Here is a 23,991-nt window from a genome sequence, read left to right on the forward strand (position 1 = left end):
GACAGCAACACAAGAATACACTGATTTCAGGCCTCAACCGTCCGCAGCTTTTTGTGACCCGTAAATCGAAGGTTTTTATAAGAGTTGGATCTTTTCAGAGAGCTATGTACAGTTCTCCAGCTACACTGAATCCGCTCGAGAAAGTGGGCGGGCTGTAATTGGCCAATGAAAACTCTTGTTGTATTACATCAAACATATGTCATTCAAATTGTTCAATCGTCTCATTCAATTGTGTCGTCACACAACGCAATACTATATCGGGTAAAGCGTTCTAATTCAAAGGTGAATTGCGATAAGAACATTGATAATTCTTAAGTCAATACCTTAAAAACCACAATTAAAAGAAAAAAACTTGTTATATTTATATATTTATTACAGAGATAACAAGTTATAACAATTATCACATAAGTTAACAATAGTCACTATACATGCCAGATATTGAAAGCACTAATGTCGCTGAGTCCAAAGCACAATATGAAAATGGTATACACCTTAAGATTGTTCACTTGAATATAAAACACATTATAAGTTTATGAACAAGACTGTTTATATAAGGCACATGCTGACTTGGCTGCACATGTCGCTGACTTTGTTGTCCCAGTGAGGTGTTAAGGCTTGTGTGACGATGTGGGTGGTCTTGGTCCTTTTGCAGAAAAACTTCTGTGCTATGGCAGAGTCTGTGAACATTGCTCTCATCAGGTCAGTGAAGTGGTCAGCCATCAGGAATGCACAGTTGTACTTTGCAATGTAGTTGGCGAAAAGGGTTTCTGCTAAGGCGACTTTGTCTACATTGGTACTGCTGCTAAACATACTAGACACAGTTGGAGTTGATGCCTCTGAACTGTAGTTTTTCTGGTGAGTAAGTGTCTCCATGTGTTTGGTAACGTTGTTGTGACCCCCATAACATATCTTGAAGTCTGCTTTACAGGAAGTACAGTAAGCATAGTCTGGACCCTTGGAGCTGGCTTGGCACCACTTAAATTCGGATTTCCAAGCAGTCTTGAACTTTGCTAGATATTTTGTCTTCTTTGCTGCAGGAGCATTCGGAGATAGGTTACGTTTCGGCATTTTGGAAAGTTATGATTATGTCCAAAAAACACATTCTTGAATAATACTTCCATTGGCTTGGGCTGAAAACAAGCCATAAAATCGGTGTTTGAGTAGACTTTATGCTTCTTTGATTGTTGGTACCAAGTTTTCAACCAGGGTTCTTTTGTGCAAAAAAACATCATTTTTCGACCCTCATCTGACTCCAGGGGTGAAAATGAAGATTCCAAAACCTTATTGCACATCTACAGGACACCAGCAATCATCTTCCAAAAGATTATTAGGCTACTGTGTAAAATGTAAGAGGAGTTCTGGGAACTAGGGTTTCTTTGTACAAAATCATCATTTTTCGACCCCTATTTGATCCCTAGGGTGGAAATGAAAATTCCAAAACCTTATTGTACGTCTACAGGACACCAGCAATCATTTTCCAAAAGATTATTAGGCTACTGTGTAAATTGTAAGAGGAGTTCTGGGAAACAGGGTTGTGTTAAAAAGCATCATTTTCTACCCCCATTTGGCCCCCAGGGTGAAAATGAAAATTCCGAAACCTTATTGCACATCTACAGGACCCAACCAATCATCTTTCAAAAGATGATTGGGCTACTGCATGAAATGTAGGAGGAGTTCTGGGAACCAGGTTTATGTTGAAGAAACGTAATTTTTTTACCCCCGTTTTGCCCCTAGGGTAAAATTGAATATTCTAAAACCTTATCATATATCTACAGTACACCACCTATCATATTCCAAAAGATCAATTGGTTACCACTTGAAATAAAAGAGCAGTTTGAGGAAGAAGAAAGTGTGACGGACGGACGGACCAGGGTAACAACAATATACCAGAACTTTCTTTAGAAAGTGTGGGTATAATAAATGCATTTGTCCATGCATCAACTGACGTCATTTTCTTGGGATTGGATTTTGGGGAAATTACTAGCTGGCCATCGACAATGGAAAACGTCTGATCTTTGTCAGTATCTGGATCAGAGTGTATGACTTTAGCTAAGTCAATATAGTCTTTGCCCAGATTTTTTCCTAAACTGATTGTGGGACGTCGTGAGTGGAGACCCAAATTATCTGATACACTGATGAGAGGTGTTGGGTTTAATTGCAGATGACAGTAAAGTACTTGAAGAAATAATTGCATGTGAAACAGTACCTGATGTAGGAGGTACTAGCTTGTATGCCACTATCCACTGCAGTGGTAGGTTGTTGGTTATTTTTATGTGAGGATCTGGCTCCGACAGCCGAGACTGAGTTACTAAGCACTGGATACTAGTAGGGTTGTAGTGTCGTCAGTGGTTCTGGTTGCACTTGAAGACATCCTTACACCATGACCCAGCCTTGTAGTTATGGGTCAGGTGGTTGCGTAGGATGATGTGGACTTCGTCTCAGACTGGTCGAAACAGAACATTCAGCTAAAAAACAAGACTGAAATGTGGCGAAGACGATGGTTAAACCTTGTTCCAGATAGAATTAAATTAATAACAACTATTTACACACTGTTAATCACTGGAAAGTGTTATAATAGGATGTAAACACTCCCCGTTAGTTTGCCTACTAGAATACTTTACCAAATGTGTTACTGGATGTAAGAAAAAATGTAGACGTAGCCATGTTAGGTAGCCAATCAATTCGAATCCCAGTTCATCCTGTACAAAATGGATCACACCTAATTCCACATGTGATTCATATATAATTTCAAACACGAAATTTTCATGTATGATCATGCGGGAATTTTAACATGCAAATTAGTATGAAAATCTGAGCTGCTGAAATATTTCACACCTGATGTCTTGTATGAAATTCTAATACATCAGTTGAAAAATTTCACACCTGACTTTTAAGCAATGCTCCTACATAGAGATATTTCACACCTGAAAATTTTCAAGGTTGAAATAAAAATTCAGGCCTGGTGAATTATATATATATATATATGAATGATAGGAATGATTGAATTCAATATCTGAAAAATTTATACGAGTATAAACTGGGTTGGACAGTTTACGCTTCATACATTGCAAAGCGGTTTATAAAAAAAAAAACATGAACTCTTCCAATGATGTAAATATAAACAGGAAAATGCTTTCTTTGGCAATTCATGTGGGCTATTAAGGTAGCTATCACTGCACAAAAAATTTACACAACCCACTAACACAGGAAGCATGTTATTGTTTAAATATATCTAGAGCTTATATTAGTCTTGGAGAACAGAGTTAATAATAACTACAGATGCTTCAAATAAAGTGAATAACTCTAATATGGTATTAGAAAACAAAATAAATGTACAAAATAAATTTCCTACCTGTGTTGATGTTGCAAGATATTTTCTTATCAATCTTGTTCTGATTAATTTCGGTTTGGACAACCCGGGGCAGTTGGCAGTGATATGCCTCATTGCTGCACACCCATCTCAGAGTTTCCGAAAACCAAATATTTCAATCACTCATTCGGACTGATAACATAGTGTGTTCTACCAGTCCGAAGCAAATTCTATCAGTCCAAATAAATTCCAATATAATTTTCACTTTAACAAATTGTTTGCCCTACCTCAATACAAATGGAGCACATTATGCCATTTTCTCCATGTTTGAGCCATTTCCCTTCCTTTCTGCCACTCCGTTTTAAACTCACGGATACGAGTTTCTTCGTACTTTTTTCTCTCAGTCACACCATTCTGTACCAAGGGGGCTTTTCATTTAATACCAGGCTTTGAACCTGGTACAAACTTTATCGGCCACATGGCAATATATCAGAGTATAGTAAGCTCTTAAATGAAAATGAAATTTTGCACTCTCTAAAGCGTTTTTGAGATTACGACGAAAAGAAAAAACTCTCCGGATACATAGAAAAATTCTGGATTGTTAAGGAAACAATAATCGGTCACGCGGACCGATAGCATAGCGAGTTTTATTAGACATTTCGATTTTCTATTGGTTTTGCTGGTAGGACCGATGGTTTTCAGAAAATCTGCCATCTAAGGGCAAGTATGTTTGTGATCGTGATAAAACATGTCTGCTGTTTGGTGCTACACCAGCATGTATCCTTGTGGACAACAGATGCTTGATTCCTGAGGTCATGTCTGGTGTTAGTAAAATGAAGACTCTCCGGAGTTTCTTGGTACTTTTTCCACGAACTACCAATAATTCCATCCTTCAATGGAAAAAAAACCCCATTGCAAGATAATGATCAATTCCTGTACGAAATTGTACGCCTGGTAATAGCACGTAAACCAGGTTTCATTTTCTGCAAAAACCAGGCGGATTTTGCCTCAATACCATATAAGTAAACCAGGCATCAAATGACACGGAAACCAGGCGTAAAAAGAGGCGTAATATGCAAATTTTACGTCTCTTCAGTTGACCAGGCGTAAAGGATTTTGTCCTGGTGTACAATGTCCAGGCGTAAAAAATAACCAGGTGTACAATACACAAATATACAAACTACATTGCATGTATTGAAAATTCATTATTTATTTAATATTTAAGTATTAATCTGCATAAAATTTCATTCAAAGGCTGAATTTTAAGCTTTGAAGGACAGAAATATCATTCAAGTATACTTCATAAAAAATACATCCCATTTAATAAAAATTATGATTAATTAAAATTGTTCATGTCAGACACCTTGCTATAAGTGTGTTTTTATATACATGTACATGAATCTTATCTTATCTTGAATCGCACAATGAGCTATTTTTATGAATCTCATTTTTTTCTTTCTTTAATTGCTATTCCTTTTTAAGTTTTTTTCTGCAATGAGAGACCTGCTCTGTGATGGCATTGTTCAACTCCTGGTCTTTTGGCTCACTTGATTCATTTTCCTTACACCAGCGAAGAGCATAACCTGAAGGGAAAATGTAGTCATGCTTTAATGGGTCGAGGTCTGACAATATTCAGATACATGTACACTTGCATTCTTCCTAACGAGATCACAATCAAAAAGAGCAAAACAAATTATTGCATTAATAAAGATCAAACATTATATCCAAACTTTGATTATAAGGGAATTCTCCATCATTGAAAGCCAAATAGCTTTCCTAACCTACCCCCGTATCTTTCCATGCTATAGAGAAACATAATTTTTTTCTTTGGGCTTTCATAAATTTTAAATGCATTACTGTTACAAGTTTTAGCTACTCTGAGAACAAATTAATAAGTAATGTCTAATACCTTTGACAGCAGCCACTTTATCTTTATTGAGAGGTCTCCTAAGATCTCCTTCTTTTGGTTTTGTAAGACCCTGGCCCCTAGAGATAGCAATCTCTTCAATGCTGAAAACACCTGGCAACAAGTTATAACAGAGTATATCCAGGTTTGCCTTACAAATTTACTGGTACGAGATTTTTTTTTTTTTTTTTTTTTTTTAGTACCACAATGAACACATATACATGTTACTAACCATACCTAAATGCTATATGCAACAAAAGAATAAATCTGAAATCTTGCTCCATTTTCTAGAAAACCTATTTTCCCTCTGAAATTTACACTCCTAAATAAATGAACATTCCCTTGTTTATTCAAGTGAACTCCGTCACAAACGAATTTCCGACTACAATCTCCTTCACAGGGAGAAATGAAATAATTCCCGTGTTCCCAAAACACACAATAACCTAGTGATGGCAATGCGGCTCTCAGTATTACATTCACACTGTCTGCTATTTCATTGTATCCAAAATTAACCTTAAATCTTGGCAATAATTTGCAGACAATTATCTTCCCAACCTTATAACGGCGATGCATCAACGACACCGCCGCTTAAATTTTTGCAGCCAACAATGCAGGATCTGTACTAGGAACAATATCGTTCTCCCCAATCATCAAAACAACTATCTTGGGACCTAATTCAACGACTTTCTCTATATCCTTAGATAGTATATCGTGAACTTTCCTTCCACCTACACCCCTGTACAAAACGGAATGCGTTCTTTCAAGACCAAGATTTTCAGAATATCTGATATCGTCACCATGCTTCAAAAATTCGTGAAAACGACGTACAATTGAGTGACCTAGAATGACAACCGAAGTTTTGCCCATTGAAGACATGATAAAATAATTTTACTCACCAAATACAGTACTTGCTAACCAATAACTCACAAACTTGAAAAAACGTCTGTCCTCCAAAGCTGTAGGTGGGAGAAGAGACAGAGTGACGCACCGCATGGCCGGAATTTTAATTGTTAGAATCTGATTGGTCAATCTCTGCCTGTCCTCAGACACGGGACAAAATAACCATCATCATGCTTAACCATACAATATCTCAGACTATGCCATTCAAGGAGGATACTTATTGATTACTATAAAAATTCTTAAGTAAACTTAAATTTATTTAATAAAAATTATGATTAATTAAAATTGTTCATGTCAGACACCTTGCTATAAGTGTGTTTTTATATACATGTACATGAATCTTATCTTGAATCGCACAATGAGCTATTTTTATGAATCTCATTTTTTTCTTTCTTGCTGTTCCTTTTTAAGTTTTTTCTGCTCTGTGATGACATTGTTCAACTCCTGGTCTTTTGGCTCACTTGATTCATTTTCCTTACACCAGCGAAGAGTATAACCTGAAGGGAAAATGTAGTCATGCTTTAATGGGTCGAGGTCTGACAATATTCAGATACATGTACTCTTGCATTCTTCCTAACGAGATCACAATCAAAAAGAGCAAAACAAATTATTGCATTACATAAAGATCAAACATTATATCCAAACTTTGATTATATGGGAATTCCCCATCATTGAAAGCCAAATAGCTTTCCTAACCTACCCCCGTATCTTTCCATGCTATAGAGAAACATAATTTTTTTCTTTAGCCTTTCATAAATTTTAAATGCATTACTGTTACAAGTTTTAGCTACTCTGAGAACAAATTAAGAATTAATGTCTAATACCTTTGACAGCAGCCACTTTATCTTTATTGAGAGGTCTCCTAAGATCTCCTTCTTTTGGTTTTGTAAGACCCTGGCCCCTAGAGATAGCAATCTCTTCAATGCTGAAAACACCTGGTAACAAGTTATAACATAGAGTACCCTTACCAAAATTGTGGAAGTTAATTCACATGTGAATCTCATGTTTGAATCTCACGTTTGATTCTAACCTGAGAATTAGGGTAGTTTTTTAACATGCAAATTAGGCAAGATTCACATTTGACAAATTCTCATGAGAAAAATTCAAACAAGTTTTGAAGATTATTTCCATGAGATCTCATGAGTTCTCATTTGAAGAATTCTCATGAGATTCTCATGTGAAGAATTCTCATGAGATTTAATTGGTGTGAAAATATAATTAGCAATTATAAATCTTCATCATTTATTCCATCAGAGGTTACAATATAACAACTTGTACATTAACATAAAAAGAAATAGACTGAGTATGAATAAGGGACGAGATCAAAAGTTCAATTATCTGACAAAAACTAAATTCACATAGTTTTCACCAAGACCCCCCTCCCCTTAATAACGAAATATGATGAATGTTGTTTTCACCAAGACCCCCCTCCCCCTAATAACTAAATATGATGAATGTTGTAACTAATCGATTAACAAGTAAAAACATGTGATTATAAATACGTATACAGTTTTCCTTTTTCCACTATTAGTGTAATCGATGTCGGATGACAGAAACTTACGGGAGATTTTATCCCCCCTCCCCCTAACTATTTGAATTCAAATTTTTATCTGACGTCGATCTTTTGATCTTGTCCCTAAACATTCTAAACTGAAATATTTAACAAACCAGGTTCAAATATATTGGTCTCAACAAAAACATTAACTTATTGTCTTTCTTTTAAGCTTTGGAAATGTCCAGGCATTTTCTGTTGATAAGGGCTGTGGCTTGATCACACTTAAACTGCTTCTGTAAGAATTCTGTAAAATAAAAAGGTTTCCTTTAAATTTCATAAATTAGAGATAACAAGATCTTGAAAGCTAGAGCTGCAGTGAACTGTAATTACTCTACATATACATACATATATATATATATATATATATATATATATATATATATATATATACATACATACATACATACATACATATATATATATATACATGTATATACATGTATATTGGTTATTAAGACAATTGACAGTGCCTCAAGGGGCCAGATATATAGTAAGTCCATGAACAGATCAAATATTTTACAAATAGCATTGTCATCATATTAATTGCTTAATTAATTCTAAAGGAAAAAAACATACTATTGACTTTAAGGCATTGTAAAATACTATGGTCACTATAATAGAACTTATCAGAAACTTTTACAATGCAGCCTGTCCAAAGTCAACAACAGTATTTCAAATTGTGTCAGTTATCCCACATTTTGATTTATTATACATGTATAGAATATGATTTAGGATTACCTAGAATTGGCTGTAATATTTCAATTGGCAGTCCTTTTTTGGATGATCTCAGTCCTGTTGCTGAGTGTCCTGCCAGATATGTTGGTGGGAAATAATACAGCAACAAGTCTCTTGTGATCTTGCTGGCATTCCTTTTAGCTTTAAGTTTCATTGCCTGAAACTTTGTAGCTTCTATGAATAAATTGTAGGATTCTACAAGCTTCATCTACCAAAAAAGAGAAGAATCTAAGATGATAGTTTTTTTTTCCATTTATGTAACATGCAGAAATAAAATTGTGGCCTGCAGTCTGGAAATATGTATTTTTAAAGATAAAGTATGTTATGATATTACACATTGTGATGTTTCATAAATCCAAACCGTTATTCAAGAAATAAAGTTAACAATTTTATGGATGTTGCAGTAAAACCTTTTTTAACATCTATTTTGAAAAATATTGCAAGTATTTAGTTTGATGTTGATGGATTATATATATATCATATGCTTTGAATACACAGTCCAAGAAAACTTATATACATTATAAATGAAAGAGGGTTTACTTGCCTATGCATCGACATATTTGTTTACATATCGTGTATCAATCTCGGTATGTTCAGACAACTGATAAATATAACATTGATCATGTAATGCCAATAAAAATGGTACCTTATTGTCACCTTGCTGGAAGAAGTCCTGATAGTTCGGAACAGACTGTATAGTATCTGGTCCAAAATCTTGGGAATCTGTAGGGATTTGCACGGGTTGATGTATGTTTACAGGCTGATCCTGATGTTTTGATACGTTGGTGCACTCTATCGGTATATCTTCATTTGCTGCAGCTCCTGCATACTTATCCATCAAAGTCCTTATGTCAAAGATCAAGTTCCCTAGTGACTTTGTTGGAGTACTGCACCTATCTATAAATTAGAAATTTTTAAGTAATGAATCATTTTTCCAAGACATATTGATGGAAGAGGGGTAAAGAAGTTTGGTTAATATAACATGAAATTGACAGTGTAATATTGTCAGTTAATCAAGTTGACTTATGATAGGGAAACAAGAGTTGAAAAATTTCTTTCTTTTATAAAAAAAAAATTTCATTCAATTTTTTTTTATTTTATAAATTCATTTGAAACAACATAGACCATGACCTTGCAAAGTGTTTAGCATTATGTCATTTCAATGACTGTGTTGGGGATTGACATCACTCAAATGGTTTAGATAAGCATTGACGTTGGATCAAAATTGAAATATTTTTACAGCGGGGTCTAGTAAGGTTTAGCTTGTCAAATATATACTTACTAGAATTCAAGGAACGAAGGTAATCAATTTCAGCATTGAGCTGGTAGATTTCGTTCCTTTTTTCCTCTAACTGTGATTTGTATAGTTCACAATTATCACAGTTTTGTGTCAACAAACAACAGGAGACAGTTTGAGTTTAAAATATATTATGCATATTCCAACATATATACAACATATCACATATGGTATACAACTGGTCAGATAATGATACAAAATAAATATTTGGCAAAAGGGCAAACCCAGCTATGCAAGATACATGGAAGCATCTGACCCATGTGGCACACTAGAGTTCCACCTGAGCAAAACAGTGAGGTGTGCTATTCTGCCAAGTGGTAGTATGCTGCATGTTCGGATGTTGAGCTCAACAACCCGGTGAGTATGTGATGTTTGAGGTGTCAAACAGGTACTGCATTAACCAGGAGTTGAGCTGAGAAAGAGGTCGAGGTCATGTCGGTGGAGAACCAGCTGGCATACTCCGCAACTCAGTGAGCATGAGTGTTTGAGGTGTCAAACCGATAACTCATGAGCTTCGTGCTGACATTAGCGTATGGTGGCAGAAGACCTGACCGCTGAACGATACAGAGTCCGATACCTGAGAATTTTGGGGTAAACTTCTTGCATGTAGAGTTACGACATGCAAGAAGTTGCCCAAGAATCAGGTATAAATGTAAAACATGAATAGCTGAGTTGCCCCAAAATAAGAGGGAATAGAGTAAAATGTTGATACATAATGCATTGCGCCAAAATAGCTGAGGACAGTATTAGCGAGGCATGAAGGAAAAACATAGCGTAGCACATGCCCGAGGCAGGTAAAACAAGCAACCTGAGCAAAACAAAATGCAGCATGAGGGGGATTGGTGAGTATATACAAGGTTCTGAGGGTCTCAAGACTTTTGCTATAAGGGCCTGTCTTATAGAGTGGGATCAGTGAGTATATACAAGGTCCTGAGGGTCTCAAAGACTTTCTGCTATGAGGGCCTGTTGGGCCTGTTTTATTGCAGAAGATGGTGTTCTTATGTACCTACAATATGAATCCGAAGACCATCTACCCAATACTTTGATTAGGTGATCTTCAATGTGAGCTGAGGCAGCTGAAGTAGCAGCCCCTATGCGGAAAGAGCGGCTGCTATAGGCGTGGGGATTGATGCTGACCTTGACTAAAGTGTCCCTGAACAATGAAATGAATGCATTCCTAGACAGTGGCATGCCGTCTGCTGTTATAAATAGTGGTTCGGAAGGAGAGGGGTTGGACCTTGGTCTTAATTTGAGATATTTGGAGCATGTGTTATAGGGGCAAGCGTTGGAGTTGTTTTTGAACAGTTTGATGACGACCCCTTTTCTAAATGGGTCAGTTTTTGACATCTTTAAATGCAGATGCACTATGTCCTCAAAAATTTGTATATCTGACATGCAAATATGAGAGGATGGGTCGAACTCTGCGTAAATTGTAAATTCACCACATCTCAGGAAGCCAAAAAATGCTACTGAACAAGTGGCCAGTAACAAAACGTTGTTGAATGCGGTACATTGATTGGATTGTTGCAAAAAAAGTACACAGTTTTTTGAGGACAGCAAAAGTGACAGGTTGTCGCAGATTTTTTGGCCTTATTTGGCTTTGTTTAACCCCATTAAGAGCAGCGAATAGCCTAGGCATTTCATTAACATTAGGATACATGATGTTATGTTTTATACAATGAAAACGTATGCCACATATATACAACTTGATTGTGGCATGACTAAGTTCTAATCTAGAGTAACAATGAGCAACGAAATACAATAATAAGTCCTATGACACTGGAACGTCAGGTAAGCGTGTCTGTGGAATGATATTGCACATGAGCAGAAATCTGGTGTAGGCTTGGAATCCTGTTATATATGACTGTTTAGTCCTGGGAGCTATAGCCGCATCGAGGAGGTTGTCTACAATACTGTCAAGTCTTTCAGAACTTCCTTGTATCCTGGAACGGTGCAGGACTTCTTGTTGGCAGCTGGGACCAGCTGTCGGAACTTGGGAATCTGTAATCGAGACAGGCAGTCAGCAATAACATTTTTGTGGCCTTCAAAATATTTGCTTTTGAAAACGAAATTATTGTTAGCTGCACATAGTGTTAGACGACGAACGAGTGCCATGATTTTTGGGCATTTAGAACGGCCTTTGTTGATGATAGCCACGGTGCCTTGATTATCGCAGGAGAAGACAATGCGTTGTTTCCTCCACGAGTGACCCCACAGCAGTGCCGCCACAACGATCGGGTAAAGTTCACGAAATGCTATAGAGAGTTCATCACTGTCCTTGCATGTACGTTGCAAGGGCAATGGCCAGGATTCTGAAAACCAATGTCCTTGAAAGAACCCCCCATAACCAAGGGTTCCTGAAGCATCTGTATAGAGTTGCAGGGCATTGGAGCTAACTTCTATTTGGTTGTAGAACATAGATATGCCATTCCATTGTTTGAGGAAGATTAACCACATGTTCATGTCCTCTCTGGAGCCTTTGTTTAAGGTGACGTGGAAATGGAGTTGTTTAACTGATGTGGACAGTGTAATGAGTTGTGACATGAAGGAGCGCCCTGGAACTATGACCCTACTCGCAAAACTAAGATGGCCCAAAATTTGTAGAAGCTCTCTTTTGGTACAAGATTTCTTTTGGAGAAATTCGTCAAGGAACGATATGATTCTGGAGATTTTCTCAGGAGGCAGTCGTGCTTCCATCTTAACAGAGTCTAATGTGATGCCGAGGAAGGTAATGGTGGTGTCTGGACCTTCTGTCTTGTGTTTGGCTATAGGTATGTTTAGCCTCTTAAAGATGAGCATGAGTAGGGCCATGTTTCTTTCTCCACACTTCTCGGCTCCTCGAAGGTGATAAAGTCGTCCAACAGGTGTAAAATATGCTTGATGCTGTAGTTGTGGGTGGCTATCCAACAAATAGCTTGGGCGAGGCAGTCAAATATTCTGGGGCTAGATCTACAGCCGAAAGCGAGTTTTGTGTAGAAATAATATAGACCTTTCCATTTAAGAAGAAACAAGTGCCACTGAGATGGTGAAATTGGTATTAACTTGAAGGCATCAGATATGTCTGTTTTACACATGGTGGTTCCCAAACCTAGTTTCTGAATTATTTTTATGGCGTCATCAGTTGTAACATATGAAAGTGAACATTTTTCTTTATCGATGAGAGAATTTATGCTGGGATCTGAAGCTTCTGAGTGAGGGGCTGATAGGTCCATTATCAGACGTCCTTTATTTGAATATTTTTTGAAACTAACTCCAATGGGACTCACTCTATATTTTGTAAATGGGGGCGTGTCGAATGGTCCTTGTAAGAATCCTTTCTCCACTTCTTTGTTGAGAAGGTCGTCTACTATATGGGGATTGGAAATAGCCTACAGGAGGTTCCGGCATTCTTTGCTTGGAATATCAGTATTGTTAATCATGGTATCGAAGCCATGGCGAAGGCCGTCACATAGATATTTCACGAAGTTAGAGTCTGGATGTAATTTTAATTCTATTTCTAGGCGGTCGATGTTAACTGGGGTTGAAACAGAAGATGGAAGGGTAGCCGGTTTTGTGTTGTCTAGTCACTTGCTTTTTTTCATGGACTCCTCGCATGAGTGGCCTCCGTGATCGCTTGCCTTGCACACATAGCACACATGCGAAAAAATGCAGTTCTTCCTGCCGCATTTCCCAGCATTGAAATTGTTACAAATTTCGGTACCATTATGCATTTTTCGGTGTCTACCATACTTGTCTTCTTTGGCGGAGTTGATAGATTGAGTGTTTTTTAGCATCTGGTATTGGGTTGGTTTGATTCGTAACGGGGGACAGAATGAGCCTGAATGTGATGTGGAGTTGCACAGATTGCAAGCTGAAACTCTGGCATTTCCCATGACCATGCTCAGAAGCGCATTATCCTTGATGGACCAATCAACCTTTATATTCAGGTCATGCAGGGCAGCGGCTGCTCTAGCTGAAAACTGTGTATGGTAGTCGTAGAATTTTTGGCCATACACATTAGAAATTTCTACGATATTCCCTTCGTATCTATCCAGCTCCACTCTCCTTTCGGGAAATCTTGTACACATAATCCTTTTGTATTTGCCAAAAGCAGTTATAAACTCGCTAATAGTCAGGGATTTGTGGAGGCGTGGATCCACGGACTCCAAGACATTGAGGCCCATGGCAATCTCTGGCACGGATTTGTTTACTTCGTATTTAGGGATAAGTAGACTAGCTAAGTTTACGTCCCTGCCTTCCCAGATTTTTCGTTTGAGAGAATCTGATACAATATGTATTTGAGGTAGGCATTCAGCAGAAACACCGAATTGCGTAGTGCGTAAAAACCCACCTAACGTAATGTCCGCTCCTGTGAATCCGCTTCCCACTGCGGTAGTTGAGCTACCTCTTGCCGTTTCTAAAGTGTAGGACTTCTTATCGTGATCCTTTTTTACCAGTTCGGAAACGGTCTTCTGGAGGGTCTCTAGATTCTTTTGAAGAGACTGTAGAGTAGCCTGGATGTTGTCGGGCTCGGGAGCCGCCATATTGGAAAACTGCTGGGCGGAAGTACTGTTATCACTACGCAGATTGGCGTCCCCAGTGTTTATGAGTGCTTCGGTGACTGTGAATGGTCGACTGTTGTCAAATTCATCGTTGGCACTATTAGGACAGTTTGAAATTATTGTAGGGTTTGCTATGGCCGGTATGGTATCAATGTGCCTGTTTGGATCGAGGCTATTCACTGAACGGTTTCTGGTGTTGGTATTCTCCAGATACAATTTAAGTGTATTGTTCCTGTCCATAGATGATGGAACCGATATTCCGATAGTTTTCAATTCCACTTTCAGTTTTGTAAGAGTCCAGTTCTGTGGAATAGTCGAGTCGAATGTACGTGTACTTGCCCTATGGCGGGAACGGCCGCATCTCTCGGCCATGTCCTAAGACACTGCACTGTCACAATCAGTAGCACACGATAAAATCCAGTTACAGAGCATATCACTTGAGTTTAAGGAATGTCAGAACAATTTATATCACGTAATACAGCCAATAGTAAGATAGCACACTTCCAGAAAAACACGAGGTAAATAATAACATGAACAAAGATCAAGTGACGCTTAAACAATAGACGACTATTTATATTGACCAATCAGGAGACAGAATTTATGTAAAACCGGGACGGTGGAATTGTAAGTTCCGGGGCTGTGTGCTGACACAAACTTTGTTTATGCAAGCATAAACATTAATAGAGGATTCTAATAGTGTGCAGTATCCTTGTCTTACTGCTGACGCTATTAAAAAGAGACAAAAAAAGACATAAGCTTGAAAAATGTTGATCACCCTAATTCATATATAATTCATAATGCTGCTATTATATCAATTATAATTTCAGAATATAAACTATGCTTCATTTAGTATAACATTGTGAAAAATTCTGTAGATCAAAGAAATAAGTCTAAAAATTTTACTGTAATGGTTTTCATTGTGAATATATGTCTTGAGATTGACTTTAAATTTTTTCTCCACCTCAATATAGATCTGACATACAGTAATATCAATAATTTGTGCACTTTTGCACATAATGACTTCTATAAAATGCTGATCGTCAGGAGGTACAGTTGAGTGTAATCAACTAATAAACTTCATAAAATAACTTACATGTACTTGGCATTGAAGTAGATGAATTCAATAATTCTCCATATGACTCTGATTCAAATTGAAAACCCGGGGCCCATGAATCGGAGTAAAACTTTTCTGGTATAGCCGGTGGTAATAATGGTCGCTTCTTTATGGGACCTAAATCGGGCATTGGACGTTGAGGTGTTTCTCTCAGACTCTGTAGAGGTGACAGTATTGCATGTGTTGAAGTTGGTGGCACATAATGTGTTAGTGCTGCTTGGCTTAGTGCTGGTGGTAGGGGAGCATGTGTTGATGGTGGTGGCACATAATGTGTTAGTGCTGCTTGGCTTAGTGCTGGTGGTAGGGGAGCATGTGTTGATGGTGGTGGCACATACTGTGGTAGTGCTGCTTGGCTTAGTGCTGGTGGTAGGGGAGCATGTGTTGATGGTGGTGGCACATACTGTGGTAGTGCTGCTTGGCTTAGTGCTGGTGGTAGGGGAGCATGTGTTGATGGTGGTGGCGCATACTGTGGTAGTGCTGCTTGGCTTAGTGCTGGTGGTAGGGGAGCATGTGTTGATGGTGGTGGCACATACTGTGGTAGTGCTGCTTGGCTTAGTGCTGGTGGTAGGGGAGCATGTGTTGATGGTGGTGGCACATACTGTGGTAGTGCTGCTTGGCTTAGTGCTGGTGGTAGGGGAGCATGTGTTGATGGTGGTGGCACATACTGTGGTAGTGCTGCTTGGCTTAGTGCTGGTGGTAGGGGAGCATGTGGTGGTGGTAGTGCATGCTGTAGTGGTTGTGGCACATCTTCATGTGGTGTTGGTGGCACACTATGTGGAGGTTTGGGAGGCACCTTTTACAGATCAGAATATGGAGGTGGTGTAGGCCCTCTCGGAGATGATGGTGATGTATTTTCGTTCCTCTTGGAGATGGTGTCGTCTTTTTGTTCAGACGTATGTGGCACTATGACTAATGACTCTCCACAATGTGACTGTAATGAAATACAATTAAATGTTGTAATATTGATTAAAATTGAATGAAATCGCATAATTATAGTAGTTACAGGATTTAATATGGCAAGTTAAGAGGAGAAAAATTATTAGAAAAACAAGATGTGATTTTGAAACACTAATGCCCCCATGATATTTTAGAGAAAGCATACATGTATATGAGTGTAGTACTTTAGAGGGTAAAATGTTTGGTATGAGCAGAAAGGACACTCTTGCCACAAGGGTCGACCTGAATGACTAAGGTTACAGTTTCTTTTTTAAATGCATGCCAAACTTCCAAGATCAAGATGATAAAGTTACTTGGTCAACTATTTTGTGTAGATCTGCAAAAAACTCTTGCCACCGTATTAAGGAAATACACATGAAATATGAAAGCAGTATCATCTGGAGTTTGCAGAACTTTAACCACAGATTTCTCTACAAAATAAGTAAAAGCAAATTCAAAACCAATGTGGACCCAGATAAGTGCCCCCCCCCCCCTTTTTTTAACAGAATTTGTGAGCTCTGTCGATTGAATGTCTTATGTCCAAATCACTATTCTCCTCATCAATGGTGCAGATTCAGGAATTGATTTCTGACGAGTTAGGAATTCGTCAATCAAGTTGTCTAAAGCTGGTAATTAAAAGCATGTAATTAGGTATATATTTGATTTGTATGATCTATAAATTTTTATATCAAAGTTTTGTTTTTAAAAAATAGTGCACACAGTAAAAGATAAAGCATATAAAGAAGAAGTATATCTACTCTAGATTTTTTTAGTACGTGTCATAACTTTTTGTTCAAAATCACCAAACAATTTAAAATCCTGCATTAAAGGACACATCGCATGTTTTTAAACTTTTTAATTTTTTCAGCAAAATTAATTCATTTCATGCCTAAAACTACTTTACATGTGTTTTAAAAGAAACAGTTTGCGTAGTTTTCGAGTTTGATAGCGATGAAATTCAAATCTTGCGATATGCATATTTTCTTCGATATTTTACGCGCCATTATCTGTGACGTCATATGCGACCTCGAGCGAGAAGATTTGAAAACAGTTGTTAGCCATTTCATAAACAGATTAGATTTAATTGACAAACAAACAATTATCACATTAACGGTTTGTAAATAACACTGCATTGGGGTGTTTTGTGCCGTTTAAGGGTGTACTTGCTGTCAGTAGAGATGATTTGGACTGTGTTTTTTTTCAATTTTCGAAGGAAGGTATGAGAGACAAGACGTGAATATTTTTTGTCGGCATAACGACTTTACCATAAAAAAAACCCCAGTAGAATTTGTCCCTGTACTTTTTCAAACAAGCTCTTGGACAAAGACGTATATAAACTGCGAGAAAATGGTTCTATCGAAGCTTCGCACTGTTACATATAGGCCTACCGCATATGCATTCCGTTCTGCTCTCAAATTCAATACACACTCGCACCAACTGACCTTCACCTTGTAACAACATATAGACAGAACTTTGCTAGCAGTGTCTACCAATTGGTAGTTTTAAAAACGAAATTTAAAGATAAAAGATAATAGAACTTTCAATTATAAATAATAAAATATGATATTTCCCAACTTTGAATTGAATTATAATGCGTTCATTTTTTTTTTTAAGGAACGCGTACGTGTTTACAACAACAGCACGCAGCGCTCCCACTTCCTAAGTAACAACGTGTAGATAACAAAATATAATGATTAATAAAATTGCTTGAATAAAATAATTTAAAAGTATTGTGATTTTCACAATAAGTTTGATCATTTTTATTATATTTTCCCCCCCGAAATGCACCCTGTCACAGTAAGCCTAGTTGTCAATACTACATAATCGTATTATAATTTAGGCCTATCTAACTTCTCCAAAAATAAATTTTATAATAATTGCACTGTTTATTTTAGAAAAGCAACAACACTAATTACAGTTGTTTACAGAAATGGCATTACCAACTAGTGTTTAGACAGTGATCCCATGTAAACATTATTTACTCGCAAATTTCATATTCGCTTTCCTCGCTACATTTGGGTCGCTATTTGTATGCACTGGTGGCTAAAAGATATAAGACTCGGATAATTTGTCAACATCGAAATAAATGTTATCCATGGTAAATAAATTAGGCCCCTAAAACCCGAGTTTTTAAAAATATCTAACACTACTATTACAACAAGTTGATCGACGAAGGTCGCATATGACGTCACTGTACCACGTGACTACCTATCTAATTAACTAGGCTTTTTGAAATCGGGGCTTAGATTTAAGTCCGTATTGTGGCAAATTATCGCAATACTTCAATGAACGAACTATTACAATTAATTTCTATAAGCATACGGAAGACAAAATGCATATAATTTTGTATACTTTGAAAACACGACATGTGTCCTTTAATATGCCAGTACAATGTATCATATATGTTGTTCATAATGTTTATATTACCTTTGAAAAATAAAATAATGAGTGAACTTTAAAAGATAAATTATTAGAAAAAAGATTGCCACTCCCAAAAAAAAAAATTTTGTAAAAATTGCGCAGTCGCTAAGAGGATTGAACCCGGACCGCCCGCATGGCAGTCGAGAACGCTAAACTGTTTTAAATTTCACCTGCATAGTAAGTGATTTCAACTGGAGAGTCACAATCCAAAACCTCTTTTACAATCAATGTTTTGAAATACTTGTGGCCTTGAGGAATAAGAGGTGCACCACAAGTATAAACTAACTCCTCCTGGACCCTATCCAAGGAACGACATGTTGGTGTGGATAACCTCTCCTTGCAGTAAATCACTCTTCTTTTTCCACATTCACTGCAGATAATAAAACTGCCAACTTTGCCTATGATGAAAACAAAATTTATGTTTTTAAAAGATACATAAAGTACAGTGTATAAACAAACACATTGTGTTTAATTCACTTGTGATATAGGATAATTTGATAATTAGTTCATCAAACATGCGTACAACCAACAAGAATATCCTTGTTCTCTTTGTCCTTGTCACTGCCTGCCTTTGCACCTGACCGATCTTGATCCGTTGTCTCCTTAATACCATACAGCGAACTGAATGGTAGGTATTCACCTTGTTTAGGGTTGGATCTGGAAGCAAGTTCAATGAAGCAAAATTTTCGACTGACATTCTAGGGGGATTTAGTGTGCAGTACCAGCAGTCCACCTGACATTTCTTAATCTGAATTAGAAAATGAGCAGGTTCTAATCATTGCATCAATAGTAAGAACATGAAGCTATTCAAAATAAATATTATTGTAGTTTAGATAAAAGGCACTATTAACAACCCAGTATTTTTTCAATGCTTTGATAGTTACCATATAATAGATAATTCAACGTGAAATATACCTGATATGTATATTGCCTTTCCCTACAATGACGGCTGATGAAGTCCTTCAGTTTATCATTTTTCTTGGCTTTATCCTTGGACTGCAGTTTTTCAAAGATGGCCAACCCTTCCTCCTCTGCCTCAGAGAGTATACTAGAAATGTCAGCAATACTTTGAAGTTCATCATCATTTGCAGCATCATGAATTTGTACTGGCTCTTCATGCAGTTTAAGACGACTAAAGCGTTGTTTCAACTGAGCTGTAACTGGTTCCAAGAATCCATCAAACCTTGCTTGAGACCGCCATCATTCTTTGCAGCTTCCCTAACCTTCTTCATGGTTGAAAGAGATTTAACCAGAAATTCCAAAGACTTATCCATCTCCTCTCTCTGGAAACTACAGTGTTGCAGTGCCAAGTTCAGTAAGCTCATCGACCTTTCTGCAGGATTTGCATAACTATTGGAAGGGGCTGTTCTAGCAGCAATGAGCATATCAAGATCCAAAGCAAAGAAAAGTAGAATGTAAGCAAACTGCACACTCTAGAAATTTGTCCTATGGTCAGGTCCACCATCTGTGTATACAAACAGAATTGGTTTCTCAAGGTTGACACCATCTTCACTATTCACACTGCGAAGAATTTTGATAGATTCAACCATATGTCTATGTGCACTTGAGGGCTGAAATACTTTGTCTTTAACGGTGACATGAAATGTTCCATCATAAAATGAATCTGCAACATTTTCTGGTATGTTCACATGAAATAACACAGATGGAACAGCACCATGTATATGAAAGTCATGATGAAGACCTGCAATTTTCACACCATCTGGTACAAGGGCTCTGTTGTGTGGGCGTACTCCTGTAGAAACTGGTTTACCCGGCTCTCCAATAGGAATTATAGACTTGTCGTCTAAACAAACCATGTTGCAATGATTTTTAAGTCTAACAGCCATTTCTTTCAACATCAGAAACTGTTGGAACGCAAATTGAGAGTCTGGATGTTTTTGTCTTAGGATTCTTTGCTGCACAACATACCGAACTTTGAATTCACCAGTATAATTTATTGCAGTATTTCTGAATGCATTTGCGGGCCAAAAATTTGAACGCAGCCAGGAAACAGATGGGCATCTTGCATTTGGGCCTAGCCTTTCTCTGATCAGGTCAACCAGACTTTTAACAGATGTAGCTAAAGGTAAATACATATGAGCACTCTGTCGCCTGTCATGGACTACAGCAACTTCATCCAAGTATCTTAGTAGTTCAGTCCAAAAAGGTTTAAGTGTTTCATCTTTTGGACGACCATTATTCCTTCGCAAGTCATAAAATAACATGGGGTCATCTGTATTCATGAGAAAGTCAACTACTCTTTCATCCACTTCTGCCTGCTTGCTGTGCTCTGCTGCTGAAGAATCTTGGGTCAGGAAATGGTAGGCATTTCTCAATATCGCTGGCTTTATCTTGCACGCATATGCATAGTGAACAATGAATTCTTGGCGCATAGCTCTAATGGGAAAATGTGGAAGGTCTTTTTTAATGAAATCAATTGCTCGTAGGTCCATTTCGTCACGTGTTTTAGTCTCACACTTCCATAGAAAATGAAAATTGCCAAAATAATTTCCATGTAACGTGTAAAGCTTGACATTACAGGATACTGCAAGTCTCTCATATCAGTGCTTTCTCTCAAAGCGATCTCTTGGTTCATAAGGGTACAAAAATAATGGTTGATACAAATCCAGCACATTTAAATCCTCATAAAGTTTTCTGTAATTTGAGACTTTCCTGGTCAACTCAATAGTTTTAATTGCCCAGTGGTCTGACAAGGATCTGACAGGTTCCAAAGAAGCGTGATTCTTAGCAGTGGTTTCTTTCTGACAATTGAGAAATGTTATATATTTATTCAAGCATTCAGCTAACTGTTCACAATCACTCCTAAACGACAAGAACCTTTTGTTGAAGAACCATGGCATTGCAGTCATGTCTACCAGTGATGACAAGTGGGACTGTAAATCTTCAGAGTTAAGCTGAAAATTAATAAAAACAAATCGGAAATATTAAAGCTGTATGATCCGGTGTTCATGTATCATTTTTGTACAGAGGTTTTTTTTTTTTGGTTTTTTTTTACTATATATATATATATATATATTTTATTTGGAAGCATACAATTTTGGTTGGGATAAAATATCCTAGGATATTCCCACTTATTCCTCACCTATGGTGCCAAGAGCCCATTGGATTGGATGTATTTCTTTTTTAATTATGTATATACACACACACATACATACATATACACACACATACATACATACATACATATATATATACACGTATACATATATATACACACACATATATATATTTAAATCATATGTACAGAGTTACATTAAAGCAGATTAATCAGTTTTTAAAGTTATGAACTTTCCCTTAATTAAATGCGTGAAAACATTTGCATGTAAAAGAAAACAGTGAGAAGATTATTTCAAACGTAAATATAGTGGTTATATTATACATAGTTTGTTTAAGCATCTATAAATAGCCCCACGCACGTCAGGGGAATACCAACACGATGTAGGTCTATATAACTCTGATGCACAATTCTGTTTAACTTTAATACTGAAAGAGTGTAAAACAATGAATTACTACTAAGTATTTGATAATTTTATTTCTCTTAAACTTATGGCAAGGTATGGTTGTAACAAAATACTCAGCTTTACACAGATAAGACGACCAATGATCTGAAAGTTTGAACTGGTCATATGACTGTTATTTGAAATGGCCGAGTGACGGTTGTTTGTAAACACCAATATAAAATCAAATAATTCTGGTCAAAACAGGTGAAATAATTAATGTATGACATGTCGTACAGCCTCATAAATACATATATGCGATGATTTAACAGCGTTTTTACAAGGTGGAAATTTTTTTCGAAATTTGGACCATACAACTTTTGAGACTTCTATCTGAAATAATGCAACAGTTTTAATACTCGGTATTGAATTTATATTATCAAAATAAACCTACCATTGGCTCCTTTCTTTTCTGCACATGCCAGTTGTTGTATCCCACAAATGAGCTATTTATTACCCCAAAAACAACAGAGAGAATCTTGAATTTCATCTTTTAATCTAATACTTAAAATTTTGCCTTTAGGGCTCATGCAGCTAGGTAATATATTACACAGTATTTATCAGCAGCACCGAAAAAGAAAACTCAAGTTATGATTGAGACAAGATAGAAATTACTTTGTGGAATTGGATAAACTACAGGCTGAGAGCAAGTGAAACTTGCCTATATGAAACATGCTCACTAGCACCTGATACATGAAGGCTGAGGGCAAGGAATGCTTGCCTATATGAGCTATGTCCACTAGCATGAAACATGCTCACTAGCACCTGATACATGAAGGTTGAGGACAAGGAATGCTTGCCTATATGAGCTATGTCCACTATCACCTGTGTAAGGAGCAGAGTAATCCTACCTGAGTAGAGCAATGCTTGCCCAGGATGCGATTGATAATTATCATAACAGGAGTACTCTGAAAGGATGCTGAATGATAAATGTACATTATCCCATGCTTGGGAGAAGTCAAATGGTAAACGTACCATGAAGTAATATGCCAAATATGCAGGTGAGTAACAGCTGCATAAGCCCCAAGTATGGGATTGATATATAGTGTTGCAAAGAAGTTCATTTGCTTGAAGTACTATATGCTTCCGAAACTACCGTTACTATGCAGTTTACAGGTACTGACAGATAGGAACACAAAACACTATTTCACATACACTAGAGAGTCCATCTACGTTACTTGTTAGAATTATATCTATGGAAATAATTCAGGAATCTACTAGACTAAACAATGGTTACAATTCTATGTTCTACAGATGATATTTACATTTTGTTAAGGGTAGTAGGAGTAGCCAAACTACTTTGAGCATCTTTAACCACATCCTCTGAAGTTCGGATATATCGTCTATAGCAGTCAGATGACCACCTTCCCAAAGTTTTTATTAAGTGATCTTCCATTCTTGCTGATGCTGCTGATGTTGCAGCCCCTATTCTAAAAGAATATTATGTCCATTATATTTGCTAGAATCATATCCAATTTTTTCAAGAATGTTTTTCAAATATTCAATGAAATATGTCCATAGTTACTGGCAAATTACAGTTTGTAACAAAAAATGGCTGTTTGGGCAATGCATTTGAAAAATTCCTAATTTGCTTGTACAGGCATGTAACAGGACAAATATTTTTTTCATTCATATGTAATACAACTGTAGTACCTTTGTGAAAACGATCTGTTTTTTATCGTTTTAGAAATATTCTTACACATCTTTTCTCTACCAAAATGTCTCCACAAGTCAAATAGTATTCAGGGCTTTATACAC

General features: G+C 37.1%; 2 protein-coding genes and 2 long non-coding RNA genes across 9 annotated transcripts in view; 1 reads left to right on the top strand and 3 right to left on the bottom strand.

Moving 5' to 3' along the window:
• The window catches only part of LOC125667942 (uncharacterized), an 8,517-nt gene extending 4,227 nt beyond the window's left edge, over positions 1-4,290 (bottom strand). The window contains exons 1-2 of the long non-coding RNA XR_008802197.1: positions 3,353-4,290; positions 2,207-2,465 (exon numbers count right to left, since the gene is read on the bottom strand). This is a non-coding gene — a long non-coding RNA (uncharacterized LOC125667942). The remainder of the gene's footprint in view (positions 1-2,206; positions 2,466-3,352) is intronic.
• Positions 4,291-4,461: 171 nt separating this feature from the next.
• Positions 4,462-7,301, bottom strand: LOC125667945 (uncharacterized). Its single transcript, XR_008802196.1, has 3 exons — positions 6,941-7,301; positions 5,220-6,613; positions 4,462-4,893 (listed from the first exon to the last, which is right to left on the bottom strand). It is a non-coding gene; the product is annotated as an uncharacterized LOC125667945 (long non-coding RNA).
• Positions 7,302-7,574: 273 nt separating this feature from the next.
• LOC125667937 (uncharacterized) lies at positions 7,575-23,983 on the bottom strand. 6 transcript variants are annotated; one of them, XM_056161789.1, is made up of 6 exons: positions 23,887-23,983; positions 23,499-23,663; positions 15,338-16,289; positions 9,053-9,303; positions 8,410-8,614; positions 7,575-7,915 (listed from the first exon to the last, which is right to left on the bottom strand). In XM_056161789.1, the coding sequence occupies exons 3-6, from the start codon at positions 15,486-15,488 to the stop codon at positions 7,836-7,838; spliced, it is 687 nt and encodes a 228-aa protein (XP_056017764.1). In that variant the 5' UTR covers positions 15,489-16,289; positions 23,499-23,663; positions 23,887-23,983; the 3' UTR covers positions 7,575-7,835. The 6 variants fall into 6 exon arrangements, 2 of the variants coding, with proteins under 2 accessions (XP_056017764.1, XP_056017763.1); XR_008802195.1 differs by lacking the exons at positions 7,575-7,915; positions 8,410-8,614; positions 9,053-9,303 and adding exons at positions 18,886-19,113; positions 19,242-19,463; positions 19,631-21,630 and having other exon boundaries at positions 15,344-16,289; XR_008802193.1 differs by lacking the exons at positions 7,575-7,915; positions 8,410-8,614; positions 9,053-9,303 and adding exons at positions 18,886-19,113; positions 19,239-19,463; positions 19,631-21,630 and having other exon boundaries at positions 15,344-16,289.
• Positions 15,561-16,659, top strand: LOC130053716 (loricrin-like). Its single transcript, XM_056161123.1, has 3 exons — positions 15,561-15,568; positions 15,651-16,251; positions 16,630-16,659. Exons 1-3 carry the CDS (start codon positions 15,561-15,563, stop codon positions 16,657-16,659), a joined length of 639 nt encoding a protein of 212 aa, XP_056017098.1.
• Positions 23,984-23,991: the final 8 nt, after the last annotated feature.

This window comes from Ostrea edulis, chromosome 4 (genome assembly GCF_947568905.1).
Source record: "Ostrea edulis chromosome 4, xbOstEdul1.1, whole genome shotgun sequence".
NCBI lineage: Eukaryota > Metazoa > Mollusca > Bivalvia > Ostreida > Ostreidae > Ostrea > Ostrea edulis.

Bases quoted from the DNA above. Each gene is read 5' to 3' on its own strand.
- LOC130053716 (XM_056161123.1), top strand. The intron at 16,252-16,629 runs GTATGTGGCACT...TATTTTGTGTAG, and splicing joins TGTCGTCTTTTTGTTCAGAC to ATCTGCAAAAAACTCTTGCC.
- LOC125667937 (XM_056161789.1), bottom strand. From the start codon at position 15,488: ATGCCCGATTTAGGTCCCATAAAGAAGCGACCATTATTACCACCGGCT. The intron at 8,615-9,052 runs GTACCATTTTTA...CTTTTTTGGTAG, and splicing joins TCCAGCAAGGTGACAATAAG to ATGAAGCTTGTAGAATCCTA. The intron at 7,916-8,409 runs GTAATCCTAAAT...TTTATTTTACAG, and splicing joins AATATTACAGCCAATTCTAG to AATTCTTACAGAAGCAGTTT.